This window comes from Monopterus albus, unplaced genomic scaffold, assembly GCF_001952655.1.
Source record: "Monopterus albus unplaced genomic scaffold, M_albus_1.0 scaffold166.1, whole genome shotgun sequence".
NCBI lineage: Eukaryota > Metazoa > Chordata > Actinopteri > Synbranchiformes > Synbranchidae > Monopterus > Monopterus albus.
This window is the reverse complement of record NW_018128046.1, coordinates 873,428-900,379: the sequence shown is the minus strand read 5'-3', so window position 1 is coordinate 900,379 and position 26,952 is coordinate 873,428. Positions and strand designations below refer to the sequence as shown.

General features: G+C 39.7%; 2 protein-coding genes across 2 annotated transcripts in view; one reads left to right on the top strand and one right to left on the bottom strand.

Annotated features, from left to right (window-relative positions):
- Positions 1–5,102: 5,102 nt before the first annotated feature.
- Positions 5,103–8,351, top strand: LOC109968950 (fucolectin-1). The gene is given in 8 exon segments (XM_074527670.1): positions 5,103–5,151; positions 5,154–5,376; positions 7,027–7,215; positions 7,407–7,473; positions 7,475–7,545; positions 7,547–7,576; positions 8,203–8,313; positions 8,315–8,351. Coding segments are annotated over 8 exon segments (777 nt in total).
- A 1,100-nt stretch (positions 8,352–9,451) lies between these two features.
- Positions 9,452–26,952, bottom strand: part of dpy19l1l (dpy-19-like 1, like (H. sapiens)) — a 22,962-nt gene continuing 5,461 nt past the window's right edge. The window contains exons 6-22 of the mRNA XM_020615552.1: positions 26,882–26,943; positions 26,651–26,783; positions 25,547–25,638; positions 24,601–24,700; positions 23,325–23,402; positions 21,501–21,587; positions 21,244–21,303; positions 20,782–20,862; positions 19,160–19,261; positions 18,663–18,734; positions 17,249–17,328; positions 17,073–17,097; positions 15,952–16,071; positions 15,060–15,234; positions 14,227–14,326; positions 12,949–13,074; positions 9,452–12,719 (exon numbers count right to left, since the gene is read on the bottom strand). Coding sequence (XP_020471208.1) covers positions 12,548–12,719; positions 12,949–13,074; positions 14,227–14,326; positions 15,060–15,234; positions 15,952–16,071; positions 17,073–17,097; positions 17,249–17,328; positions 18,663–18,734; positions 19,160–19,261; positions 20,782–20,862; positions 21,244–21,303; positions 21,501–21,587; positions 23,325–23,402; positions 24,601–24,700; positions 25,547–25,638; positions 26,651–26,783; positions 26,882–26,943 — 1,665 coding nt within the window. The 3' untranslated portion in view covers positions 9,452–12,547. The remainder of the gene's footprint in view (positions 12,720–12,948; positions 13,075–14,226; positions 14,327–15,059; positions 15,235–15,951; positions 16,072–17,072; positions 17,098–17,248; positions 17,329–18,662; positions 18,735–19,159; positions 19,262–20,781; positions 20,863–21,243; positions 21,304–21,500; positions 21,588–23,324; positions 23,403–24,600; positions 24,701–25,546; positions 25,639–26,650; positions 26,784–26,881; positions 26,944–26,952) is intronic.

Sequence of the window (26,952 nt, the reverse complement as noted above, 5' to 3'; positions counted from 1 at the left end):
TACTGTAAATATCAATTGTACATATTTGTTGGTAAAGTAGTTCTGACTGTACATACTGTAGATACTGCACACTCTGCACTGCTGTTAATGCACTTCTGGTTAGATGCTAAACTGCGTTTCGTTGCCTTGTACTTGTACATACAGTGGTGTGAAAAAGTGTTTGCCCCCTTACTGATTTCTTATCTTTTTGCATGTTTGTCACACTGTAATGTTTCAGATCGTCAAACAAATTTATATATTAGTCAAAGATAACACAAGTAAACACATCATGCAGTTTTTAAATGAAGGTTTTTATTATTAAGGGAAAACAAAATCCAAAACTATAGAGCCCTGTGTGAACAAGTGTTTGCCCCCCTGTCAAAACACTGGTTTATCGCACCTGAGTTCAATTTCTCTTGCCACACCTGTTCGCAATCAAGAAATCACTTAAATAGGACCTGCCTGACAAAGTGAAGTAGACCAAAAGATCCTCAAAAGCTAGACATCATGCCGAGATCCAAAGAAATTCAAAAACAAATGAGAAAGAGAATAATGGAGCTCTATCAGTCCGGAAAAGGTTATAAAGCCATTTCTAAAGCTTGGGGACTGCAGCGAACCACAGTGAGAGCCATTATCCACAAATGGCGAAAACATGGAACAGTGGAGAACCTTCCCAGGAGTGGCCAGCCGACCAAAATTACCCCAAGAGCGCAGCGACAACTCATCCAAGAGGTCACAAAAGACCCCACAACAACATCCAAAGAACTGCAGGCCTCACTTGCCTCAGTTAAGCTGAGTGTTCATGACTCCACCATAAGAAAGAGACTGGGCAAAAATGGTTTGCATGGCAGAGTTCCAAGACGAAAACCACTGCTGAGCAAAAAGAACATAAAGGCTCGTCTCAGTTTTGCCAGAAAACATCTTGATGATCCCCAAGACTTTTGGGATAATACTCTGTGGACAGACGAGACAAAAGTTGAACTTTTTGGAAGGTGTGTGTCCCATTATGTGTGGCGTAAAAGTAACACCGCATTTCAGAAAAAGAACATCATACCAACAGTAAAATATGGTGGTGGTAGTGGGATGGTCTGGGGCTGTTTTGCTGCTTCAGGCCCTGGAAGACTTGCTGTGATAAATGGAACCATGAATTCTGCTGTGTACCAAAATATCCTGAAGGAGAATGTCCGGCCATCCGTTTGTGACCTCAAGCTGAAGCGAACTTGGGTTCTGCAGCAGGACAATGATCCAAAGCACACCAGCAAGTCCACTTCTGAATGGCTGAAGATCTTGGCATGATGTCTAGCTTTTGAGGATCTTTTGGTCTACTTCACTTTGTCAGGCAGGTCCTATTTAAGTGATTTCTTGATTGCGAACAGGTGTGGCAGTAATCAGGCCTGGGTGTGGCTATAGAAATTGAACTCAGGTGCGATAAACCAGTGTTTTGACAGGGGGGCAAACACTTGTTCACCCAGGGCTATATAGTTTTGGATTTTGTTTTCCCTTAATAATAAAAACCTTCATTTAAAAACTGCATGATGTGTTTACTTGTGTTATCTTTGACTAATATATAAATTTGTTTGACGATCTGAAACATTACAGTGTGACAAACATGCAAAAAGATAAGAAATCAGTAAGGGCGCAAACACTTTTTCACACCACTGTAGGTAATGACAATAAAGTTGAATCTAATCTAATCTAGGTAGTAAACTAGGAAACCAGGAGTTTGCAGCTGTGTGAGAGCAGCTAAACACACAGGTCAGTCCATTCTTTGCACTTTTGTGTTTTTGGTTTTGGAAAAGAAAAGCACCAGACCCACCAAACTGGTTAGAGCCCCGTGTCCAATGTTTCTGCTTGCTCACTGTTCACAGGAAATTAATTATGCACATTCATAACAAACAGGACCGTTTTGACAAGGTTCCTCATTAAGTTGATATAAAACACTTTAATGCCTTCACAGTCCCTTCAAAATGTATCTGCTGTAGTAAATTGTAGAAGAAGTACTCAGATTGTTTACTTAAATAAAGCTAGTAATACCACAGTGTAAAAATACCTGCATTCAAAGTATTGCTTAAGTAAAAGTACAAAAGTATTAGCAGAAAATGTATTTAAAGCACCGAAACTCATTATGCACAGTGGCACACTTCACATTAATGTATGTTGGAATGTAATTATTGATGTAGTATTGTGCACATCACATTTTAAGTTGCAGCAGGTGGAGCTATTGTTAACTTACTTGATATGCTTGTCCTCAGTTCCCTATTTTTGAGAGACCAGATAAGTAGCTCTATATAAGAGCTGGTGCCTCTGCTCAGGAACACTGAGGCTACAGGTTGAGAAGGAAGAAGAGAAGGTCGCTCTGCAGCAGGTTCAGCACAAACCCCATGATCCTCCATCTATGGAACAGTTTAAGTGCGGACATAAAAAATAGTAATAGAATTGACGAGTTTAAACATAAAGGTATGTGTCAATCTCTCACCATCTTGGAGTCCTTCAGGTGTTTTTTAGCAAACTCCATGCGGGCTTTCATGTGTCTTGCACTGAGGAGAGGCTTCTGTCGGGGCACTCTGCCCTAAAGCCCCGCCTGGTGGAGGGCTGCAGTGATGGGTGGCTTTCTACAACTTTCTCCCATCTCCCGACTGCATCTCTGGAGCTCAGCCACAGTCATCTTTGGGTTCTTCTGTACCTCTCTCACCGAGGCTCTTCTCCCCCGATAGCTCAGTTTGGCCGGACGGCCAGCTCTAGGAAGGGTTCTGGTTGTCCCAAACGTCTTCCATTTAAGGATTATGGAGGCCACTGTGCTCTTAGGAACCTTAAGTGCAGCAGAAATTTTTTTGTAACCTTGGCCAGATCTGTGCCTTGCCACAATTCTGTCTCTGAGCTCTTCAGGCAGTTCCTTTGACCTCATGATTCTCATTTGCTCTGACATGCACTGTGAGCTGTAGGGTCTTATATAGACAGGTGTGTGGCTTTTCCTAATCACGTCCAATCAGTATAATCAAACACAGCTGGACTCAAATGAAGGTGTAGAACCATCTCTGGGATGATCAGAAGAAATGGACAGCACCTAAGTTAAATATATGAGTGTCACAGCAAAGGGTCTGAATACTTATGACCATGTGATATTTCAGTTTTTCTTTTTTAATAAATCTGCAAAAATGTCAAAAATTCTGTGTTTTTCTGTCAATATGGGGTGCTGTGTGTACATTAATGAGGAAAAAAATGAACTTAAATGATTTTAGCATATGGCTGCAATATAACAAAGAGTGAAAAATTTAAGGGGGTCTGAATACTTTCCGTACCCACTGTAAGTTCAAAGGTCAAGCTGTAGTTAGAGAATAGTCATATTGCTGATATACTATCACATGAATCATAGAAGGCACAGACTCCTGGTTTGATAATGCCACTAACATAAAGATAAGGATATTTAATTCTTAATACAGACTTAGCTGCACAAGGTCTCTATAAAGGCATTTTCAGGAATTTAACACAGATGCTGAAAACAAATAAAACAAATAAATAAATAAATCTTGAAACCAAATAAGGACAAATGAGTAAGGAATAGGACCACAATAAACATATAATAAAACTGAAGCAGCACTGATAATAAGTTTGATTACTGTACATTTTGATCATTACAGACATTTGGATGAATAAAATATTTTGAAAACTGATGTACAGTATTGGCTGAGTCAAAGATGCAACTGGAGTGAATGCATTAGGCTTTAATGTATTACTGTATATACTGGAGCATACTTTCGCAAGGCACTGTATGTTTCTCCAATTTACTCATATAGGATAGTATGTTACATTTACTATGTGTCTGTGTATGAGGGACAAAATGGCACCATCCTGTGGCAACACCATGCAGCTTTGTTTGTTGGTTATGGTTTTTTTTTTGCTGTATACACTTGTGCTGCTACAACCAGACTGAACTTGCACACTTATCAGAAAACGACGCCTGTTTGTCAGCTGAAAGCAGCCTCTTCCTGAGAGCTTTATGTCTCTGTTCATCTATGACCAGGAGGTGGAGCAGTTTACACCATCTCCTTTCCTCTGAAGTCTGGCCAACATGAAATCCACCATCAAATAAGGATCACCAGACCCTTTATTTCCAGAGGCAACCTGAAAGGTTTAGGTTGTCACCACAGGGGATGCTTCAGCTCTGTCAAGCTCTGATTTAGTCCATGTTTACCTTTTTTGTACTGGCCTAATACAACCTAAACATCAAGGGATAAAGCAACTCAACAAAACTATATGTAAAGTCTCCGAAATGACTGGCACTAAGATGCTCGTAAGTCAGAAGTCTGGACAGAAAATGTCATTTAATGATAAGCTTAACATTGTTGTTATTTTCAGCAAGATAAGGCAAGATGAGAAAAATATACTTTATTTGTAGCCATGGGTAAAGTTTTAGCAACTCAGCCCTGATCCTGAGGAGTACCCCTAATTTGTGTTGTGATCAAATTACTACATTAAATGACAGCACACAGCAAACCTGGGACTATGCAGCGTTACAGCAGAGGTCCTGCATGTGGGTCTGGGTCAAAATGAACTTGTGAGTGTGTTAATGGTAGTGAGGGAACATGCCACCCAGTGCAACAGCATGGCTCACTGATGTGTTTCAATATCTTTAGGACACCAGTGGTGCTCTGTGGCACCGAGGAATCAGATATCCACTATCAAGCTTAAGATACCCAGATTGGTTTTGGTCTCTTCATAGTATTTGTTGACAATATAAAAAATAAAGAATTTCCCCAGATGTATTCTTTCAGCCTCTAGGTGTTTGCTACTGATGTTTGCAGTCATGTTTGCTTTATAGCTCATTTAATACACATCACATATTCTCAGTGGTCTGCTATTCCATTATTTATGTTATTTTTTCAGTTGTCTGCCCTGTTTTTATGGCTGTATTTTTTTTGTTTGTTTTAATGACCACACTCAAAGAAATTCCCGGCAACTGTCATTGTCAATAAATAGATCAAACAATATCAAATTTAACTATAAAACATGATCAAAGGTTCTACAGTCCTGATCTGTGCAATAGTTGAAATGAACCTTATCAAAATACAAGGTAAAAGTCATCTGTATTTTAATGTGTATTTCAATTCTCATTCATAGAAAATATGGCCTTGCGTGGAAAAGCAACCCAGTCGACTCAGTACCATGACCCCTCAGAACTGCCTATAACGCAATTGATGGAACCCATAACTCTGACTTTCATGGCAGATCATGCACCCGCGCTAATGAAGAAACCAACCCCTGGAGGAGAGTGGACCTGCTGGACTCCTACATCATCATCACCATCACCAACAGAGGAGACTGCTGTGAAGAAAGGATTGACGGGCTGCAAATCCACATAGGCAACTCTTTGAGAGACAACGGTTTAGCAAACCCAGTGTGAGTGAATGTGCAAAATAAAAAAATCTGGTTTTAAACTTTCATTTTACCTTTTTAGTGTGAAAGTTTGTCTGAGCAGTTTGCTTATTTTCTCCTCTGCCTTTTTTAATATTCATCACCAGAGATTCTCTTTGTCTTCATAAGGAAGAGGTGCTGCTGCCTCACTGTCCAATATATTTTAAGGTCAAACTCAAAATCCATTTTTAATGAGAAATCAGAATATACTGTAATATTTTCTTTCTGGATTGAAATCCCTATATTATTGCTCTACAGGGTGTGACAGTGCTGTATGTGTGGGTGGTTATTTAAAACAGTTTGTAATATCACTTAAATTCCAAACTACACATCATTCCATGGCTACCTACAAACAACAACAAAACAACTTTTCACACTGAATCACAGGGTAAAGTGTTACTTGACAATTAGTTGCCATCACCACACCAGGACATTAAAGAAAGATGGCTAAGGCTAGTGAAAACTCTTCTATTATATACTGTAATGTGGGACCATAGACTGTAAATAAAAATGGACAATGCATCACCACTTCCTGCCACTGTGTAAAAGTGAAGTCAAAATATCACAACTACGGGGCAGCCATCTTGCTTTTGTGACACATTTTTCAACCAGATTCTGGCTGCCAATCCAAGCTGTTCAACATCAAAAATACACACCTTTTTATGTCATCAAATAACTTATTAAAAAACTAATTCATCAGAAAAATGACCACGAGTACCTGGTTGCAGACAATATGATGAATTTCTGACATCAGGAGGAAGGTGGTGATATTAGCCAGAAGTTGATCACCTCAGCGGGTGTACAGTTACATTTATGATTGCGGGTGTTAACCCTAACTGAAGCATAACTTCAGGGAAAAGTCACCAACTTCTGGCCTAGGTTGACAGTGCATATCTTGGTCATAATCAGCCATCTTGTCTGCAGCCAGGTCCCCCTCACTTGTACCAGTGCAGTCTAATTCCCAGGACATACTGATGTTTTGTCCAGTAGCTTTTACATCTCATACTGATGCTGAAAGGGTGCCCTTGGTATTCATATAAGACACTCTGGGTTTTCAATACAGAATTGCATTGGCCCACTTCCCTCAGCACATAAAAACTACATGGTTATGTTTAGGCACAAAAACTATGTGGTTAAGTGAAGGAAAATATTGTGGCTTGGGTTAAAACACTTGCTGATTAAAAAAACACTTCATTACAAACCTGAACACGCCCTCCGATGGGAATGTTTGATATTTGTTTGAACCACCATGCACCTCCTAGCCTGGACTTTCTCCCTTTATATACTCCGACCTCTTGCTCTGAGTGTCAATACTAAGGCAAGAGTCTACTGAGAACCCTGTTAAGGTATTTGACATTTCGTCAGTATTTGACATCCTGGGAATGAGGATGGGCTGCTTGTACACAAATCAGCATGATGATATCTAACTAAAATGGCAGAAATCACTTTTGGAAAAGATTTATTTGACTTGTACTTAGAATTTTTATTTTGGCTCATTACACATAGGATCTATGACCTATATTGCCACCAGTCACCAGGGGACCATCGACTGACGTTGGCTTCACTTCTGGAAACTGTTACGTCATTTATCCTGATTCATGTTCTGCTTTCTTTGTCTCTCTCTCTCTCTGTTAGGGTCGGCACAATTGAAAAAATCCATTCAGGACAATCATTCACTGAAACTTTCACTCAACATGTGAAGGGACGTTATGTGACTTTGGTTTTACCAGGTTTCGTAAAGACCCTTAATCTCTGTGAAGTAGAAATCTATGGGTACCGTGCCCCAACTGGTGAAAATATGAACTATTACATCCATTATATTACGTGAACAGTATGCAGTAATTCACTTTATCTGGGGTATAAGCCAAAAACAAAATCAGTGTTTTTTATTATAGCATTTTATGTTATAGGTGAACATGCTTACAAACTATACTTGCATTAAAGTAAATTTTGGAAGAACTGAAAAATAAATGGTGATTAATCCTGCATCCTACATAACAACTACACATTTTCTCCTGCAGTCACACAAAGAGCACCTGCAGCCCCTGGTGGTGACTGGACCTGGGTAAAACCCATAAAGTGTTTTTCTGTTAAGGGCACCAACAGAGATGCTTTTGCATAATGACTCAATCGAGCTGAGATCCGGATTGGAGACTTTGTTCAACAATGGCAGCAACAATCCCAGGTAGTTTACAGACTATTAAAGTCCCTAATAACTATAACTATTTTATCTTTATACAGCTATGCAGTGTACCAACACGTCAACATTTCTAATCATGCTACACCATGCACTCAACCTTTTTTTTTTTTTTAACATACGTTGGCTGAAAAAGCTTATTTTGCAGCTCCTTGATTTGCAACCAAGAGTGAGCAAGCATTTACCGTCATGTCAACTAAACTGTGGAATGAATTACTATTATCTATCTCAATTCCTACTTGATTTTTTTTTTTTTTTATACATCAGCTGAACACATCTTTATCTTGGCTGACTTGAATTATTTATATCCCCTGGTCATTTCTATTTAATTTTAGCTGGTTTTACCAGTACTTTTTAAAATATGCTTATTCACGTCTCATCATGCCAATTTAGAAAATGTTTAAGTTATTATTATTAAAACATCTAAACTGAAGAGGTCAGCCAAACCTAGGCTTACAAAACCCATATTTTACATTCAGAATATACCGTGTTGAAAGGAACACTAGTATGCGTCGTGCCTCAGTAGACGCATGGGTGTGTTGAAAATAAGTTGTTTCCTTATTCAGGTGAACTTTTTCTGGAGTTAACCAAGTGGTTTCTGCTTCTTCTGCCAGGTGTGCCATGATCACCAGTATCTTGGCAGGTGCTGTTGCTGAGTAGGACTGTAATGGGATGAATGGTCGCTATGTTAACATAGTCATCCCTGGAAGAGAGGAGCACCTGACTGTGTGAGATCGAGGTGTATGGCTCTAGGCTGGATTAGATCTAACCAGGATCACAGCTGAAGCTTCAATACTGTCAGAATAAAAACAACAAAGTGCAACAAGCGTATTCATTATCTGCTTGCATTATAGGACTTTTAGTATAAAGTTCCTTCTTTGTTTAGCTGTGGCATTTTAGGGCATAATACTCAGAGGATAATTATAATCAAGACAAATAAAAACGGTCAAGGTAAATATTCAGTAGTGCAATGTAGGGAGCACCTCATAAAATCTGTCTCTCTCCTCTGTGTTGATCCAGCTCAAGAAATGAGATGTTCTGGCTTGTGCACATTACATTTGACACCATGTCTGTCTTTAAAGATGAAAAGCAATAAATCATTTAAGCAGTCTTTTTTTTTTATTTTATCATTTCTGGTCTGGAATAAAAGCTTTTAAATTTAAAGTTTAAACTGAGTTATGACAGGTTATGACAGTAAATTTAAAATATACTGTACATCTGACAATATTGTTTAATAGTTTTTATTTTTAAAACATCACAATATATCACATTGACAAGCTACCCAGTAATTCAGATAACGATTTAAGGTAATTAAAATTAGCTCCACCTTTAACTGGCTGCAACAATTAATGTGATGAAAATAATTATCAATCAGTCATTATAATCCAATAATGACTGATGGATTATTACTGTTAAATGTGGCATTTTGCATACTTTTACTTTTCGTACTTTAAGTATGTTTTGGTGCTATTTTTGTCCCGTTACTTTTAACATTTTGAATACAGGACCTTTAATTGTAACAGTATTTTTACACTTGTTGTACATTTACTTAAGTAAAACATCTGAGTACTTGTTCCATCTCTGGATAAAGAGAAGAAATGTAAATGTGTAGGCCTTCTGTAAATTATATTTAAGACTTTTTAAAAAATACAATACCTTCTAAGGCATTTTTAGAAATGCTTTTTAAAACATTTCAAGGCCTGCAGATAACCTGCTTAATTTCCTGTCACAGTAGAAAACTAATACAAAATACATTTGATAATACAATTAATTTCATTTTCTTTTTTTCTGGAAGCAAAACATTCCTCTAAAGACTAAAGAAGAAAAAACTGATTTCTATTTTTTCAAACATACATTTAATAATAATAAAAAAAAGCAATAGTGCTGATGCCTTTTTTTTTTCTTACAATGCAGACAAACATTATAAAAGACAACTCCACATCACAACTAGGGCTGCAACAGCAATACACTATTTATGTGAGCTTGTTTTGGGGAAGTGTGACAACAGCCACAATCCTTAAAAACAGGCACTTGACTCACAAGATCACACCTACACAGTCAAACCTCAGTCTTCATAACTTTAGCTCCTAACAGCTCTGAAATCCAATGCACAAGATGCAGCAGATTAAATCCATGCATGATTTGCTCAACCGCTCACTCCCACACATTTAATCTCATCAGACATTTTCTGAAATGCCAATGTGTCAAGCGTCATCTCACTAATCTCATATTGATGCTCAGTCAGTCAAATCATCTATCCCAAGGTTTGTCTAAACCAATATTTTCAACCTGTTACAAGACCTTTACATTATAAATACATTAAAGCCAAGAGAAACAGCTTTCTTAAAAGAAATGCCACCCATCATGGAACTTTTGGCAGGTAATTACCAATAACTGTGAAAGACGTGCTCCCATGTTGAACATCGCCTGCCACGTCTTTGTGGCAGTGATTTAAATTCATGCTCCCACAGGAGCAAGAGGGAGCAGAGAGGAAGAGGCAATAATGTTTGTTTCCAACATGGTGGCGCCTCTCTTAAACGAATAGATGGACATTTTGGGAAATACTATTATTCGCTTTCTTGCCAAGAGTTACATGAGGAGATTTTATCTGTGAGTTAACAACAGGTAGCCTAGCTTAGCAAAAAGACTGGAATCAAGGGGAAGCCACAAACCTGGCACCTGTGAAGTTCACTAATCAACATGTTACTGGATCTCTCAGTTGTTTAAAATGTGGTTTATGTGTGCGACTGTTTATTGGCCAGGAACAGTAACGAGTAGTCACAGTGATTGAGCATCAAAATAAGATTAGGGAGATGACACTTTGACACAGACATTTCACAAAGAGCTTCTGTGGCTGAGCTCAGCCAAGAAACAGCCCCACACGTAATGCACCATAAAACCAGGGCTTGTTTTTTAACTTGCACAGGTCTTGTTTGGTGCGTCTTTGAATTATCTTGATGGAGCTTAGTGTGACTGTGTCCAGTCTACCACCTGCTGGATGTAGGTCCATATCCAGACAGGAGAGTGGCATTAATCTTCCCATGTAACAGTTGGCACAAAAATGAATGAGTACTATTTCTAGTGGTGTAACAAACCATAGTTAATCTGTACAGAGATGGCCTGGAACTGTTTGAAGGTCGAAGGTAACCAAGTACCTTTACTCAGGTACAATTTTGAGGCATCTGTACCTGAGTATTTTCATTTTTTGCTACTTCATAATTCAACATCACTACATTTCAGAGGCAAATATTGCACCTTTTACTGCACTGCTACTTTCAATCAACTTCTAAAGACTTTATTGATCCTCGGTGAGAAATTCACAAACTACCCAACAGCATTTCAGATGTTAGCCATATGCTGTAAGCCAAGTGACATTAGCTCCACCATTAGCTTCTGCAACAATAAAGTGATGACCACCAATAATTATAATCCAATAATATGATATACAATAAGGTGAACTGTGCAGTTATGCACAATGACTACTTGTATTTGGTACTTTAAGTGTGTTTTGGTGCTAATGCTTTTGTACTGTTACTTAGGTAACATTTTGAATACAGTACTTTTACTTGTAACAGCGTATTTTTACATTGTGGTAGTGATATTTGTTCTTCTGTAAATAATCTGAGTACTTCTTCCACCACAGCTAAAGATGGCTAATTAAGTACAACTGCAGTGCAAAAAATGCCAAGTAGCAGTTTTATTGACTGATTATGTGCAGGTTGGAGTCTTGTCGTCACTGTGAGGTTGTCAGAGGCTATGAAAGTGTTAATTAGTGAGCTTCATGTTTTTTTTTACCATTGAACAGAACCAGTCTTCGTGCTAAGCTAAGTTAACTGTCACCTTGTCACAGCATCACACATAAAGGAAAAAGAGATCAATAAACATATTTCTCAAAACATCAAGTCATTAATGTGGCCTGAACCAAAAAAACAATAACTGCTACTTTTGATATAAAATTCACTGCTACAAATGGATTGGCCATTACAGAACTCACAGATGGTTTTCAGTCGCTACAAACATCTTACATGCGCTCCAGTACCCCAGATACACAGCTCCAGTAAGAAGACTTTGGCAACAAACAGTAACTGAAGAAACATGAAAACTTTTAAAGGCTGTACACTGGTGTTTTAGTCAGGGGGAAATCTCTTTGATTCATTTATCGTGTTTTGCCATAAAAACCTTTTTCTGCCAGTTTACAGCTGAATTTAAACTGTGAAATTTAGTTAAAAATATTCTTGAGTGAATTCACTCTAGACACCGATGCTGAATGATATGTTTTTCAAAAACATCCAAAGAACAACAGAATTTCCCTTGTGACACCCACGACTCTTAAAACACTGTTCAGGTTATACATCTTAAAATTTGCATAAAAACAGTCACACAAATAAATTATAAAAAAATAGTGTACTATGGATTTTTTTAAGCCGAACACTGTGCATAACAACAGAAGAAGTCAGCTTTAGCCAAGTTTGCAAAGGATATTGCTTCACAGTATGTGGACATCATCGACTGGGCCTTCCAGACTTCTTAAGCTTAAGTAAAAAATTGATTTAATATTATAAAAAGCAATACTGTTGTATGAATGGAATCTCCTAAAGTAAGGACCCAATGTAACAAAACAAAGGCAAAAACTGAAAGAGCAGAGCTACGACACCTTTTCACTTTCACTTGTGCGCTGACAGCAGCGCAATGAGAATGTTGCTGGATGACAAGGACGCTGCAGAAAGGTTTGTTGGTGAAATATGTGGAACTGGATATTTCTTTAAGTCACAAATAGTGAGGGCACCAAGAGTGAAAAGACTCATGGCAGATTGTTTTGGTGCACCAAACTATTATTAGTCCACTGCTGAGTGAATCAGAGCACCGCAAGAAAAGGGAGTAAAAAGCAGCAAAGGCAAAATATACAATAGAAGTGGAGGAAAAAAGAAGTTTGGTGGAGGACCACTCCATCCCATGATGCTATCTGTGAGCTTTGGTGACTTTGGGGACTTTGAGAACTTTGTAAATGTCATTGGAAAACAATGTAGTAAAGTGGGGTCGTGCGGTCTTGGACATGTGGGTACAGAGGGGAATTTTACCAGCATTTTGGGGGTCCTCAATGTCCCAGATCTCTGGCATGCTGCACCCAGGCCTGGGCAACGAGAGATGGAAGAAAAAAAATGAATTAAAAAGAAAGAAAAACAATGTTTATCAGACAAAGGAATCATATGTCCAGGATCTGAGATAAATTAAAACATTCTAATCTTTGCAATTCTCCGTGAATAACACCATAAGCTAATCAGCCCAAATCACTATGTGGAAGAAAATGTGGTAGCAGTGTGTCGCCTCCTGTCAGAGTGCACCGGTGGTGTTTGTGGTACCTGGTTCGTCTGGTGCACCAGGAATCCTCCAGGATGAAGAAATCCACTCCCAGCTTCATTAGGTTCCTCTTCACGGTTTCTCCAGACATGCGGCTGTACATGGAGTACACCAGCTTGGTTCTCTCCCTGGGAGAACACAGGTTGGTGGAGGACAATTTCACGCACATTTTATAAAGTAGTCAAATAATAGAAAGTAAATGATTGCAAAAATAATAGGTTACAGAAACCACTCACAGACAGCAGTTAAAGGAATGAGAACTGAATCATACACAATCATAGGCAACAGGGTTTAATAAACTGAAGCAAACGAGCACATGTAATCTGTAGAACTATAAACCTGCAGATATTTGGATGAGATCAACTCTTGCCAGCCCTGAAAAATCTGTCTGTTCCACGTTACTCAGCTTAGACTGCATTTTAAATGCTTTATGCATAAACAATTTAAAAAAAATGATGTGAAGCACTGTAATGAGCTTGTGTAATCAAGTTAGTCAAAGGATTTCTCCTGTGATTTATTTGTTGGATGTGACAATACATTCAGAGGTCTTTAATGTGACACGTTCTGCTGTGCATTGTATTTTTAGACAAGATTTACATGTAGAGGCAGTTTTGACCCAAACTTTACATGCAGTTCTATACGACTGTCAAAAACTGATCTTTCCAAGTGACTTTGCCTCCGCTCCTCTGTATCTAGTGTGTGTCTATAGGGGTTTTTCCATTATAGGAACCCAAGGAAACACGCCACACAGAGTAATGCTCGTCACAGGTTCTGCATTTGTTTCCACTACATTCGGCCTACTCTGGAGGTGCATCCTGGGAGCTAAATTTCAGCACCCTTCAGGAGGAAGTACTACAATCAAGTACCAGGGAAGCAAGAGGAAAGGGAGTGCATGTGTGCAGAGCAGTCACCAGTGATTTGTTGTGAAATGTCTGCATCTTCACACCCCTGAAGCATTAGAATTACAGACATAGTGTGTAATCACACAGCTGACTGCACATGCGAGACATGCAGCCCCTCCCTCCTCTAAACAGAGACAGAGAGAGAGAAAATACAGTGGAAAAACAAAGTAGGACAGTCCACGTCAACCCGTGAGGTTGTGCAAGGTGATGATTAAGGGTGGTACAGGGTGTACCACTTGGAAACACAGCATATGTATGTGACCCACCCCTCGCCTGCTACATTTCCCAATCACCGCCTTACTTCATGCCATCCACAAGACTCCTACACAAATAATGTTGTCTAAAACCTTTGCAATCTTCAAATTGACCTCAACTGACCTCAGACCTGCATCTTCATAGTGGGGGTGGTTGACAATGGGCCGACCTGTAGAAAGCTTCACACTGGCCATGGTGGGCATGGCCCCGGCAAACACTGAATCTGCATCACAGAAAAACAGGAAGAAAGTCAGACACCTGTGTTTCTTTCATGGAGGGGGGGTAGTACAAAAAGGTAACCTCTGCCTCCTTGGCCTTTAATTGAAAGTAATCTGCTCATGTGTATGAAACAGAATAATAATTTTGTTCAGCCTCTAGTATCTTCCAGTGTTTTAGATATTGATCTGAAGTGTGTAAGTCTGAGAACTACAAAAACACACTGACCTATTGCTCCCATACAGTGATGTTATAGAGTGATGTCTTTTTGCTCATAAACAAAGAAAAGCAGGTCCATATAAAGAACACTGCTTTGCCTGGGTGTCTGCTTTGAAACCTCATTATAAATCAGTCCATAAAAATAAAATAGAATTTGTGGTTGCATGCCTCCACCAACCACTCAAAATCATGGGACAGATATGAGGTCACTATGACCTTGACCTCTGACCACCAAAATCTCATCACTTCATCCTTGAGTCTAAATGGACATTTGCTCCAAATGTGAACTAATTCTCTCAAAACATTCCTGAGATTTCATTCACAAGAACAGGCCTGACTGAAAGACAGACAACCTGAAAACATAATGCCTCTGACTATTGCCAGCACAGAGGCACAAAAAAGAAAACCAGCAGTAATTTTATTCCTCAAATCAAGATTTTGTCATTATTCAACTCATTATCTTGAGCGTAATAATCAGGACGACTATTTCCACCATAGTGGAAGCAGGCGACTTCACTCACCTGGGTGGGTGTTGTCCTGAATCCAGTCCAGCAGCTCCTCCTGCGGCAGGTTGCTGAACTCTCCGATGATCGCCCACTGGGCCTGCAGGTTGGCCACTCCCTGTATGGCCATGGCTGTCATGACCGCAAATACCACAATCTGCTGCTTAAACGTCTGCCCGATCCAGCCAAACAACTGCCAAATAAACCAGAGGATGGAGAGTGAGAGCAGTGTTAAAGGATAAAGCTGGCCATTTTCTATATTAATAGTATTTTCAGCAATCTCCATGCAATAACTCGCCTCTACTCACAGTTAATGTCCGTCAGCTGTCAGCCCTGGATTAGCTCATTCGTTTGCGAGATAGATCCCTGAGCTTGTTCAGAAACGATTAAAAACACAACAGGGAAAACACACGGCTGCACTGGGTGACATGTTTCTTCATTATGAAACCCCAGACCCATCTATGTTGCCATAAAGGCTCTGAGTGGCTGTAATTTACTGAAGTTAGCATGAGTCACAGTCAACTGTGCATGCGTGAGCTCTCAGGTGTGTTTATATTCTGCTAGTGTGTAATGCTTAGGTCTGGGGTTTGCTAATGAAGAAATATGTCACCCAGTGCAGTGGTGTGTTTCACTGAAGTGTTTTAATCATATTTAAACAACAGAGGTCTATGGCACAGACAAAAAAGCTGATCCAAGACTGAAACAAAGATGGACATTAACCGTGAGTAGAAGCATTTCATTGTTGGTTTCAGTTTCTATATGGGGAGTGTTGAAAATACTGACCTTATGCTTTAATTGACCAAACAGATGATCTCCTTGGTAATGTGGACAGGAAACTTTCCAGGAAACGCACTAATTCTATTAAGGAATCAAATTATTATCCTTTGAACCCCCCCAGTGAGAGACAGACCTGTTTGGAGCAGATCAGTGAAGCCATGATGCACATGTGGGGCGTCAGGAAGAGCTTCAGACGCATGATGAGGACGGCCAGGACAGCAAACGCCACCAGCTGCAGACTGTGATACACCAACTGCAGAGTGACAAATTCACACACAGTCAATCAAAACTGACAACTATCTGCCAAGAACTGTGAACAAACTCTTCAACAGTCAAGACAGTAAGACACAAGACTCAGACCCGGGCTGCTGATCCAAAACCACAACTGGCTTTACTAGCAGATTGTTGATCTCTTTGCTAACACAAAACAGAGAAAACTAACCAGCCATGTAGAACAGATACCAGGACAACAAATGAACTGAGATGTAATGAGACAAAGCATTTGGCTTCAACATCACAGGTAGAAAAACCATGGATTTAGCTGCTTGCTGATGTAAACCTGCTTCATAGCAACATTAGCTTGTGTCTCAGCTGAAGCTGCATTTGAGGTGCTAAAAATGAACAGAATAACTGTGCAACACAGGTCAGGAGTATAGATTGTGTCCTAAATCGTTGTCTGAGACATTTTAAACAGTGACAGCCCTAATTAATAACGCAGCCCTACTGTCAATAAACGTGATGTTTTTCAGGGGAGTTCCTCTTTAATTCTGAACTCTGAAGAGAAGCCACATTCACTGGATACACTGTATAAAATGGGATTTGCATGATGCTTTGATCTCATGTATTTTTAACACGGACTGAGAACACCCTGGGGTCTCTGCTATGTTATTGACTGAGCCACACACACTCTTTAAAGCAATTATCTGGGAAACTCTGGAAGCCTGCACACACTGTGGCTGGTGGATGAACGTCTGAGCATTTTACCGTCCTGGGAGGGAGATTAGAGAAAATGGCATGAAGCAGCAGCTGGGAGAAAGCTGACAAAAGGCACCACAGTGAGAGTGCCTTTCATTTCTTAGTAATGAGAAAAAGGATAAAAATCACTTAGGGACAAAGTAACTGAGGAGATTTAAAAGCACTGGAGAAATCTAATCAAATGAAACAGGCTTGGAAAGGTTCACACTGAGGTGTTACCAAGGTAAGGCTGGTGCATTTTCTTAGTAATAGAGAGGAAGTGAAAAGTATTTTCCTCACCTCTCCTCTGGCTGCTATTTCAGTCCTGCAACACAGAACAGACAGAAATATAAACTTAGCTGTCTTCTTGTGACAAAACAATTCTTTTAAGCTAAGAAATTCAAATAATTCTTATTTCTTTATGGAGTGAACCAGCAAATCCAGTTAAATTAGTGAAGATGCCTAAGGACGTTTACCCTGCAGCTTCATCGACATCGTCACTCTTGACAGATGCCTTCCCGTCGTCCCTCAGGAAACGAACTACGTCCCGGACAGTCTGACAAGGACAAATAAATGATATTCCTTCATCTTTCCAACAAACAGTCTACTCTAGGACAAGATCCTCCTAACAACTTGCTCCTGTACAGCATGCCATGCTTTATCAAATCGACTTGTGTATACTTAGCTCAGCGTGGGCCAGGCATAATGAGATTACACAACAAAGAGCCGCTCTTAAAAATACTTTGTGCTACAGTAATCTGGAGCAAATACACACATATAAATGTCACCTATATTTCCCAGGCAGAGCAAATAAGATGACGTTAATGTCCTGGAATGAAAGAGAATAACTTGAATTTAAAAAGAAAAGCCTATTACAATATTTGAACAGTTCTCCTCAGGGGTAGCAACGTACACATGGTAGCCAGATCGGATAAGATGACCAACTCTGTCTTCCTACCACAATGAAATGTACCAAGTCTGCTGTTCTCAACAGTGAGGCGGAAGGCTTCATACCGCAGGCCTGACACCTTGACAGTCACATCTGTACAATTTCTGTTACTACAAACTACACAGGAGACTCTTCAATTCCCCCAGATTTTGAGAAAGGAAAAGACTTTATTATTATTAACTATTTTTATAGTTATATCATGTTTGTGCTTTTATCCTACTCCTTAGTTTTCATTGCATTCTATTGACTACAACATTATTTGGTGTTTTTGTAGGTATGTTGACTTTTTTTTTATCTTATTAGTGTTGAGCTGCTTAAATCCACATAAGAGAAAGGAAGAGTTTCTAAGACTGGACATTCTCGTCAGTGTCAGCTTCAATTATTACTATGTGCTCACAGCAACTAAACTCTACAAGCATCAGAGTCATTTGCGACCTTTTCAGCCCTGGGTTATGCAGACTGCAGACACTACTCTGCATGTTTTATGAGTAAAAGAAATATAATTTTTTAAACAGTTAGTTCTCCTAAAAGTGCTAGAGGTGTCAGACGAACACAGTACTTTTTGTAGTGAAGACAGAAAAACAACATGATTTATTTTTGGGTCAAGTATCGTTATAGTATCAAGGAAACTAGTTGTCACTGTTAAGTAAAGTTATTGCATTATTTATTCAATAATTAGTACAGCTTCTTACCAAACCTGCCCATTTTACTGAATGCCTAATAATAACAATAGCACAGTGAAAATATGCTATTTAATGCAGTTTGTTTAACACCTAATGAAGGCTATGATGGCAATGCAGCTGCTTCTTTAAGACACTTTTCGAAGACCTTTGTAATTAACTTGCACTTTTTTGTCAGAATTTTTCTACTGCTTCTGAAACAAACCAACCCATTTGTCCATTTCTGCAGTGCGGTCCTGAAACACAGAAGCAAAGCCTTACCCTCCAAGCAATGAGCGCAACCACCAGCACGTTGATGGGCAGCAGCAGTGTTTTGAGGTATCGAACAGGAGTCTGTGGTGAGGGAGAGAGAGACACACAGAGGATAAAGACAGAACCGATATCTGATTTTTAAAAAAGAAAACAAACAAAAACACACATTCCTGCATGTTCGCAATACCTGAACACAAACACAAAACCAGGCTGTCTAGAGAAGAACTTAGCACAACATGAGCTGCCAGGTTTCTGTTTTGTGTCAGATCTGCCTTTCCTTTACACCGAGCACTGCTGTGAGACAATACCAACCACTTTGCTGCAAAACAGCAGGGAATCCTTTTTCTAAAATCTTCGCAGTAGACTAATAGACAATTTGATACCAACATTTGGTCAGAGTTTCACAATGAACCAACCCCAGACTGAGTCTTTCCGCTCTTTAGTTATCACCATTTTGTGGCAGCTTTGAGCCGAGGAAGATAAACGTCAGCGAAAGCAGACCTTACCTCCAGCTCCATTAAGTCAAATTCAGCAGCACACGTGTACATTAGAGTGTGGAAGTCCTTGTAGCTGGTGAATTTGGACTTGATCAGTCCACTGATGTGAGCCTGAAAAAGACAAAATAAAACTGAACTCATTTTCTGTACATTTTGCATTTGACAATTTCCTTTTACTTATAAATGTATTTGAAAATTGGTTAAATTGTTCGGTATGACCTTTTCCCATGGAGGAATTACACTTGGACAGTTAGTTCAACAGTTAGCTCCAGAGATGCAGCAGAGTTTCACTTGATGGCCGACTATCACTTATTAAAACATTTCTTTGTGTGTTTTTATACAGTTACACAAACAGGTCCACAATATTTTCCATACCTTACATCTAATTATTGTAAAAAATTAAATAAAAAAAAATCTATTTAGCATATTCCTCTCTTTTTTCCTAACAGTATGGAAACCTTTATACAGTCATGTGAAAAAATTAGGACACCCTTTGAAAGCATGTGTATTTTGTAACATGTTTTAATATATGGTTATTTAATCTCAATTTTAACAATACAGAGAGATTAAAGTAATACAACTAAACAAGTAAAACTGAAGAAAAGTCTTTTCAAGATCTTCTGTAAATGTAATTCTACAAAAATGCCTATTCCAACTGAGGAAAAAGTTAGCACACCCTCACATGTATGCCCTCTTAAAATGGCTCAAATCACACACAGGTATATCACACCAGGTGCACATAATTAGTAGATCGTTACTCAGCATTTTGAATGAGGCTTGCCCCATCTAAACCTCAAACATTTAGTTTGGTGTGCTCCTGACTGTTGAAGTGAGAGTGAGCACCATGGTGAGAGCAAAAGAGCTGTCAGAGGCCTTCAGAAAAAACATTGTAGCAGCCTATGAGTCTGGTAAAGGATTTAAAAAGATCTCAAAAGATTTTGAAATCAGCCATTCCACTGTCCGGAAGATAGTCTACAAGTGGAGGGCTTTCAAAACAACTGCCAACATGCCCAGGTCTGATCGCCCCAGCAAGTTCACCCCAAGAGCAGACCGCAAGATGCTAAAAGAGGTCTCCAAAAACCCTAAAATGTCATCTCGAGACCTACAGCAGGCTCTGGCTACTGTTGATGTAGAAGTGCATGCCTCTACAATCAGAAAGAGACTGCACAAGTTTAACTTGCATGGGAGGCGTGCAAGGAGGAAACCTTTGCTCTCTAAGAGAAACATCAAGGCCAGACTGACATTTGCCAGAGAGAATGTTGACAAAGACCAGGACTTCTGGAATAATGTTCGTTGGACAGATGAGTCCAAAATTGAATTATTTGGACACCAGAGCAGAGGACATGTTTGGCATAAACCAAACACAGCATTCCAGGAAAAGAACCTCATACCAACTGTGAAGCATGGAGGTGGAAGTGTCATGGTTTGGGGCTAGGTATGTTTTAATGTTAAGTCAAAAATAATATCCTTATCTTAAAGAACATTACCTATTTAGTCAGACTGAATATCTTCAGCTTTTCTTGATGCACAAAAAAGCAACTTAACATGAACTGGGAGCACGATCAGTTCTTTACTAACTAATCCAATGATAAAACCGGATTTAGTGTAAAAACTCTTTTACAGTAGCTTACATCATCAGAGGCACCGAAGACTGTGGACAGCATGAATTTGAGCAGAATTGTGGAGCCGACCCAAGCCAAACCCTGCATGACCTGAGGAAGATGAAGAGACACACACTGGCATGATTACACATACACACGTATGCACACACAAACACATAGATGTTCTAGTCCTCCAGATACTTTGGGGTTAGGAGAAAAGTAGATAAACTTTGTTGCTGAAACTTTATAACTTGCCTAAATGAGAGCCGGTTACTTGCAAACTAATGGACAGAGGAGTCCAAAATTAAGGACACATAACTGAGTTTATACATTTAATATGAAATGACACTCTGCTTTCCTTATTTTTGTTTACATGGTAAAATACACAAATATTATAAGAATACTAGAATTATAAGAACCATCATATGGAACATATAAAAAGTGTAAAGTGTAGTAAATATAAACAAAGCGGCAGAAATCAATCCTACACACCCAGAGGACGATGCCTGATTTGAAGACTTGAGCAAATCGATCCCTCAGTGCAATGATCGCCTGAGGAAGAAAAAAAAACACAAAAACAAAAATTCAAAACACCAAAACAAGATAATCTAGACAAAACCCAGAATAATAAAATGCAAACATATTTCCATCATAGTGCAGTATATTCATTTGTACAAATATCTCATCAGGCCCAGTCAATCTCAGAACATTCAACATGCAGTACAGAGCATGTTTGAGGTCCAACTCACCCAAATGGAGACGAGCGAGGAGGCGTAGAAGGACGTGAGGAGCATGGAGTTACCAAACATTAGGATGAAGCAGAAACTAAGCGTTATCTGCAGGTGGCAGGAAAAAGAGAAGGTGCAAGTCATCACAGAGCTGAGGTTCTCACACACCTGTACAGCAGCCATTGCTTCCAGAGGCTTTGTGTGCATGATCTGTCTATGTAATCAGAAATAATGCTAACCATGAGCTTGACAGCGAACTCGGAGGCACAGCCAGAATCTTCAGTGAGCTCATAAAAACACTCATCTCCATTTTCACTGCTGCCTGCACATAAGAATATCTGTCTCTCTATAGCAGGAGGGTGGTCTGGGATAGATTGCATTAAGTGTCAACAATAAGCCTTCGTGCGCGAGTGTTGTTGAAAACACTCCAGAGATTTAAACCAATGTATTAAACTTTAAATACACTGCCACTAGCATTATATAATCCTATTAAATGAACTCTCGATGTTTAATACCACAGTGAAGAGGGAACTAATGCACCTCTCTGCACTATGGAAATAGTGGGGAGACGGAAAATGCTGATTGTTGTGGTGCTGAAAAAATAAATGTCTTAACTGCTGAGCCACATGGCAGAAAATGGTCAACCATTTCTTATAAATTATTTAAGCTGTATATAATGATTAATGTCAACCCCAAGGTGACTTTTTAAATCTCCTATTTTATCCGACCGACACTCCAAAAGCCAAAAATGTTCACCATCATTGAAGACCAAGAAACCAGCAAGTACTCACAACTGAGCTGATATAGCAAGTGAACTGAATATCAAAGCTGTTGCAGATTAGTTTTATTGTAGATAAATCAATTAATCCAATTCCAGCTTTCTAACTGATGGTGTATTTTTCACACTCAAAATCAAACAGCACCAAACAGTATGGATAATGAAATCCAATGTCTCTAATGGGAGAACTTTCTCATTGTCAAGTGAATATTTTTGGATCAGTGAAGACTAAACAATTAATTATAAAAAATAACTTACAGATAACTGATAATGAAAATATTAGTTAGGTCAGGCTCAATAACAAAGCTGTAGCTCACTGAGGACATGCCTGGTTGTGTCTGTATTCTTTCCTTGAAAACACAAACCACACTCAAAGCCAAAGTCACCAATGTCCAGCTCTTTAAATTATGCACAGCCTTGTGCCTTCCTCTCAAACAAATCTCCAACACCTTATCACAAAGGTCATTCTCTTTATCTGTGGAGCACACAGGCGCTGGCTACCGCTGGGCATGCAGAGGGGACAGGGGGGAAAGAATCTGGGGAAGAGGAACAATGGTCCACACAAACGCACACACATGCCCAAAAAGAAACATCTTTCTCACATTAAGAGATATGCATCTGTCCTTGGCAGGGTGAACCAAGTGACCTACATATCTTCCCTCTCTCATACCAAACAGGCATTTGTGCATGTGCAGCAGCATTATTAATGCTAAAGCAAGTCCTTCCTGTCTCTGCTGGCTTTAGTATCGTGGCTCATGTGAAATTCTTCCAGTCGAGGAGCTGAGTGAGATAAGGACAACTGAGGCAGAGCACATTACAGCTCAGAGGACACTGGCTGGAAGGACTTTCAATAATGTTCATCACAACACATGAGCCACACACATAGTGTAAGGCAATGAATTGCTTTCTCTTCAGTCCGTTTTTCTGTCACAGTTGCAGAGTGGTAATCTCCTTCTTTCCTTCCTGCATTTTGTATCATTCTGTGGATGATGGACACAGTAAAGTGAAGAAACAAACACTCATCAGCTGACTGATCACTGCAGGGCTGGAAAACATCATTACTGTACCATATGAGTGACCAGGATGGACTGCATCTTGATGGCTCTGAGGTAACCCAGGATGTACGAAGCAAACAAAGAAGCCACCTGGAAAAATAAATGAATAAATAAACTGGGTTAACCACATACTGCAGATAAATACTGTAGAAACTAGTTTTTAATAAGAAGTACATCCTTTCACCTTTGAAATTCCATATTACTGTGATTTCTTTAAGGGCCCTAAAGATTATGTTTGTTGCTGCCCAATGATGCGCTGCTGTAACGACATAATGAACTGACCTTTAAGTAGCCACAAGAAATGGTATCAACACTGACACCAACACAAAGGTGGTTTAAGTCTAAAAATAACTAACCTGATTACAGAAATATCCTAACTTACTTCAAGAATATCATACACGTGTTAGAAATATTTATTAAGTTTAAGTTGTTAAAGAGAATGTAAATGAGAATGAAAGCTGAAGAAACTGAACGGGGGGCGGGGGGGGTGTTTATACATATTGGCAGTACATGTTCAGCAGTTACTGACCACAACATGGTACTGCACCGACATAGCATACGCTTAAAGATAATTAGGAATAAATACAGAGGTATCAGATACAGCCGTGCAATAATAAAGGGTTAATGAAGATGTTCCATAATACTACAGAGAATAATATCAGCAAATGGGACAGTGTTGTAATGTCACTTATTGAGAGAATGATAAAAACACCTGGAGGGTATTTCTTCCACAATGAGATGTGAAGAGTGCATGTGGAGATGCAGTATATGGCACCAGACCGGATTACTGCACAATGGATGAGGCCAATGGGTTCAATTAATAGCTTATATAAATACATAACAAAGAAATAACTGCTGTTAAATACTTTGTCTCATGTTAAAATCTGCGCACAGGAAGCGGCAGTGACCTGGGGGGCTGCCGACAGTGTGGGCTACACTGCTGCTGTGCACAGATGCTGGCAGCAGTGACTGGTTTGTTCTGAGTCCAGGTTTGAAACTCCACCTCTTCAGTCTGCCAGCCTACACTCTAACTTTCTATTTCTTTCTCTAACTTGCCTACCTGAAAGAATCTGTCCTTCTCACAATCCCAACATTCTTATAATGTGGGGTTTTGCTTAATAAGAATGTAAATGTGTATAATTTCGCCTGTCTGTCCCTTTTCTTTTCTGCCTCTTCAGTTCGTTGCCAGTGTCTGAACTCTCTTCGTCCTCTGTTCTCCCCAAGTCTCTGTTTTCTGCCTAATCTCTCCTGCTCCTCTACTCCCACGTTTCTCTTGGTGTCTGTTTACCTGTGTGAGCAGCACAAACTGGGCGAACTGCCAGGGCAGCATAAAGCACAAATTGGAGATGCCCAGAGCAACCATGGCTGTCCTGCTCGGTGTCGGTGTCCTGAGGAGCGAAGAGATACAGAGGAGGGGAAAAAAGGAAATGGAGTGGTGAGAGAGTGTGGGTGTATAGGAGATAAGAGGAAATGAATTAAGATGCCTGAGGAAGTACACAAAAACATTCAATTTCACTCCGAGAGTACTACAAAGACCCAGTTATATACTGGGAAATACAACACAGGGTTCATTCTCCATTTACTGTAAAACTGGTGGTACAAGTCACAGTTTACTGACTGCACCCACACAGCACGAGGTGGCATCCAGAAGATTACTAGTCTGTGTGACGAGCACTTTAGTTCAGCGGACAGCTTGCTTAAATGCACTATTTAGCTGGCAAAAGAAGCTAGCCGTGGTTCACCCCAGTTAATTACAACATAAAGGGCAAAATGTTAGGAAGTGTCTGTAGCCTGTAACGCTTTAAAGTCACCAGGCAACAGCTTATTATGGATCATGTTGTTATTTCACATATTAATGGTTCAACAGGGAGTTGAATTCTTTGTGTCTGTAATTCTTTGACAAAAATCTCTGGTGCCAGAATACAATTTTGGGAGTGAATAACAAAAAATAATGCACTGTTCAGTGTTCCATTAAAGGTGGTGACAGGTGTGACTGCTCAGAAATATGCAAGGACGCTACAGCGAGTGTGAGCAGTACTGTATGTGCACCTACTAGTACACAGTGAAATAACCAATACATTAGACATAGGTAAGAATCATGGCAAGATGAGATTTTCATACAAAGAAAGAGAATGACTTCTATCATTATATAATTAATGTGGTGATTTTATGTTGTGACACTTATTGTGCCAGAGCGATCTGGATTTTGAGACAGACGCTGATGGTGAGTTTACCGGAGAACGTAGGTGAGAAGAAGCATCTGCAGGACTAAGAATGGGTAGGCAAAGCTCTCCCTCAGCGGTGGAGTCCACATCACACGAGTGCTCTAATAACAGGTACACACACACACAAAAATAGACACATCACAGCTATTATAAACGCTGTGAAGTCAGTGGAGTTCCAAATATTGTGGGAGGGTAAACTGAGGTGGAACAAGTCCTCTGTTTAAATATTTATCTACCAGCCAACATATTAATCTAAGATAACTTGAGAAGGACAAGTGCTCAGCCTGAACTTATCACTGGTGTTACACCATCTTCTGCAGAGCTATAGCAGGGCAGCACAGTTTTCACCTTTAGGTAAGCTAGTGCATGCATAAAGTGGAATTTATATTATCAGATATAAGTAACCAGCAGTTTGTCACTATTATCTATCAGGGCGACCATACGTCTGTCTATCTAACAAATACTGTATCTAATAAAGACCATTTTAGCATTTAGAAACAGGTCAAGTTAAGATATTATGACTAATATTCAGGCCTTAGAAAACCTGACACACAGACCATTTATAAAAGGGGAACTTGTTTCTACTGCTTGATAAAATTACACTGCACCATTTGCACATAACGCACTTCATGATACAATCTCATGTGTTTGTTACCTGAGAACAATCAGCCACACAACAAACTCACTGCTTCCTCCAAAAGAAGGGAATCTCACAGATGCTCCATCACACACCACCTCTGTACTCAGGGGACAGGGGGAGCATAATGTTTCAAAGGACTGAGGAGCACCAGTGACTGTATGTGGGACTGAAATGTCAGTGTTTTGATCCTTAACAATCAAGACTTGCTAATTAATCTGGAGGAAACTGGAGGAGGAGGTGGGCGGAGGGACTTGGCTTTGAATGCCAGCCAAAACTAGCTCTAAGCTCCTTTGAGAGCTGGAATGAGTGCATATTAACCAGCCTCTGCTTTTCTGAGTACATTCTCATTTTGAGTTTTACACATTTCAGGAGCTTACACCCAGAGCGGCTTACACTGGCCTACGAAGCTTCAACATTTAAATATCCTTGCTCATTGACACTGAATGCAAGGAGGGCAAGGATAGTGCACTCACCTCGCCATGATTGAAGAAAAAACACATGGTGGTAACAACACCGCCCAGCCAGCTGCCACTAGAAGGAAAAAATGGTAAGACGTGGGGATGCACGATGAGAGAGGCAGAGTGAAACAGAATCTGAAAGGTCATCCTTCATCTGATCTGGATTTTTGGCAGAGACATGACACAAACCACAAAACAGTTTTTCTGACTAGGCCTGACAGCTGACCGCTGAGCATTGAGACATACCATGAAAATGGATCCTTTCCTTTGTGGTCCCCATCAGAGCAAGACAGCACAGAGCGAGTTACCTGAGGTAA